The sequence below is a fragment of the Ipomoea nil genome, unplaced genomic scaffold, assembly GCF_001879475.1.
Source record: "Ipomoea nil cultivar Tokyo-kokei standard unplaced genomic scaffold, Asagao_1.1 scaffold0688, whole genome shotgun sequence".
Classification (NCBI taxonomy): domain Eukaryota; kingdom Viridiplantae; phylum Streptophyta; class Magnoliopsida; order Solanales; family Convolvulaceae; genus Ipomoea; species Ipomoea nil.
The window spans coordinates 6,975,598-6,978,811 of record NW_017617116.1 but is presented as its reverse complement, the minus strand read 5'-3'; the positions used below and the strand labels follow the sequence as shown (position 1 = coordinate 6,978,811).

Below are 3,214 nucleotides of genomic sequence, written 5' to 3'. Positions count from 1 at the left end.
TATATATATATATATATATATATATATTTGGTTCAATAAACTCTAATTAATTAGGCCCAAGAAGAATAGTATAGTATAAATCAAACAACTTGCACTGACCCAGATCCATTAGCATGCATTTGGCAAATTATACCATGCACCAAGGCGCACACTGCATTTTGTGTCCTGGTCAAAATAACGTCATTTTGTATCTGTTTTTTTTTTTTTTTTTTTTTTTTTTTTTTTTTTAATTTTGTTTCCCGTTTCTGCCGTTAACCTCTAAAAAAGAAAACTTATGTTTCGAATGTACATAATTGTATAGTAGAATACACATAAACTCATAACATGATATATATAATCTAACATAATACACATAAACTCTTAACATAAAAACGGAGTCGTTTTGGGCTGGACGTACAATGTATTGTGTGCCCTGGTGTACGATATAACAATTGCTTGCATTTCACCTACATTGGAATGAATCTAGTTAAGGCCCAATAGGCAATAGCCAGGATCTTTAACCATTTGTCAGATTTCAACACAACATTTTCTTTAAAAGTAAATTTGAATTTGATTTTATTATTTGAAAGAGTGTAATTTACTATCAAATTATCCATGCTTCAAGTAATCACTGTATTTGCATTGAAAGGGTGACTGATCGAGTGGGTAAGCATAATTATCATATTAGAATGTCACGAATTTAATTAATTCTTACAAATTAAATTCCTCGAACACACAAAGTCTCCCTAATACAATTTAAATCTCATTTATGATTTGAGAACTATTACATAAGAATTAAGTTTATCCATCACACTATTACAATTTGATAGTGACTTACAATATGACACATATAAGTTCATGGTTTTTTTCCTTTCATATTTTTATGTAAATTAAAGTCCTTTTTGACAACCATATTGAATGCATTAATGAACCCATAACCCAATATGTTTAAACAATTGGTTAGCAATGTATTAATTTAACTGCAAAGTCAGATAATCAATTTTTATTTATGTGCATCATGTTAAAAAGCTATGCATCATTCATGAGTAATAAGTTAAGAGGTAAAGATTAGTACGTTTTCTAGATACTAAAAATTATTATAGTTTAAATAAATAAGGCACTTTGTTGTTATAAGTGAATTTATTTTATTTATTTATTTTTGGGTAAAATGTGGTTAGGATCATCACTTTAAACCAATGCAAGATGATTGCAAATCAATTTTCAAATTTTACTTAGTTAAGGCTTCCACCATCACCATAATGGCAAAGCACATAGTGTCGATTTTAGATATTCAACTGTATTGAGCTTTGACTATTTCGACAGTTACTTAGATACAGTTACACCGTATCTAGTGTTGGTATCTCAAACTGTCACAATATCGTCAAGTATCAATTATAACTGAATCTAGATATCAAATAAATCAACACTAGGAACCCATATTTTTTGAAGTGAACCTAGATAACTATTAGAAAATGGATCTACTTAGTTGTGATGATGAAGAAAACTCTATACTAGCAAGGATAAAGCATAGGGAAAGATTAGAAGTAAAGACAGGAGAGTGATGAATTACTAGCTTAGGATGCGACACTATGCAATTTAATTTTATTGCAAAATACATTTTTCCTTCCCAAAGAAAACAAAAAAAGAATCTCGAACCATATATATACAAAAATACAAGACATGATCGAGGAAAAGACTAAGAGATGTATGTTGAAGATTCAATTCCTAGATTAATGCAGACGATGATGAATAACTAGAATGAAGCTTCAATGTAACCCCTCGGAGTATCCCATAAAGTGGACAAGAATCACATTTACAGACATTAGGGGGTGCCATTTTAGGGGTTCGTTTATATTAATTACTATGAAATGGGGAAAAACCTAAGATTGTATGTTACTAGTATGGTTTTTAGTTGTTCAAGAAATTCGTCAGGATGAAACAATACTTATTATTGCCCCAAAAGCTATTTTTTATACTTGCCTAACAATCAACATTATATTTTGATAATAATAGGCTGGATTTGACTCTCCAAGTCACTGCCCAACAATCTGCCAACCTCAAATGTACAACGACATGCAAAACATTCAAAAGCATGACATACTCTGATACCAATTGTCCGATCAAACACTTATAGTTACGCCAAAAAACTATAGCTAATAGTAAATTCGTAATTTTATTTCTTTATACTTGTAGTCAGTCGTCACGTTTCAATGGCGTGAAGCTGCAGCCCAACAAACTTAGCCATAAATGAAGAACAATAATCCAATGAAGATAATGTTATTGAAGCAAAAGAGTAACAAATCTTTAGACTTCCCCAGAACGAACATACCCCTTATTCTCTAGCTACCACTTGAAAAACATGTTTCTTAACTCTTCATTCCCAGAACATGCATCCTTTTTATATGTATATATTAGCAGAATATAATAACGTTGTTGTGTTGTGACTTGAAGATTTACTTTACCGGTATTTGTGACGTCCTAAACGGAGTTCCAAATCCACCTCAGTTTCCTCCTCGTCATCATCAGATTCTTCCTTTCTCCCTTCATCTTCGTCGTCGTCTTCCATGTTTGAAGGACCCACTCTCAGGCTAAGATCATTAGCACCCATGAAATCTCCGTACGTCCTCGTATGATGATAATAAACTTGTTGGTAGCTAGGGTTTGACGGCGGCGAGTAATTAAACTGGTGGTAAGGCGGCGGCGCCGCCTTTGTATCTGTATAAGAATAACAGTGGTGCTGCTTTGTTGAATGAGATTGTTCTTGATGATGATGATGATGATGATGATGAGAGATGTTATTGTTCTGCTTGGCGGCCTTCAATTTGTCCTTTCTATGGATGTTCATGTGGCCGCCGAGAGCCTGAGCGTTAGTGAAGCCACGCTTGCAGAAAGCGCACTCGTAGGACCGGCCGACACCCGCGTTGTCATCTTCCGGCCGGTGGTCGGAATCCTCGCTCGACGTGTCCGAGGTGTTGTCGACTTCCATGTTGAGATGCGGGCTCCTACAAGGGATGGAGTGATATAATTTCTAGGTTGAATTGGGCATAGGATAACAACAACAACAAGAGGGAGCTGATCTGAGCAAAGTTGAAGGAGATTATTATTTGTGGGTTTTTTTTGGGGGGGAAATTAAGGGAAGAGAAAGAGACAGGGATCGGAGGCCATAGGATTTAACACTTTGTCAATGTACATTTTTAGTATATATGTCAGGCCAACTCATGATTATATCATCAAC

At 34.4% G+C, this 3,214-nt stretch overlaps 1 protein-coding gene across 1 annotated transcript; it reads right to left on the bottom strand.

Moving 5' to 3' along the window:
* Window positions 1-2,437: 2,437 nt before the first annotated feature.
* LOC109175467 (transcriptional regulator SUPERMAN) lies at window positions 2,438-2,965 on the bottom strand. Its single transcript, XM_019324726.1, has one exon. It carries the CDS (start codon window positions 2,963-2,965, stop codon window positions 2,438-2,440), a length of 528 nt encoding a protein of 175 aa, XP_019180271.1.
* Window positions 2,966-3,214: the final 249 nt, after the last annotated feature.

What these genes read in the sequence shown, in the direction of transcription:
- LOC109175467 (XM_019324726.1), bottom strand. Translation starts at nt 2,965, where the DNA reads ATGGAAGTCGACAACACCTCGGACACGTCGAGCGAGGATTCCGACCAC.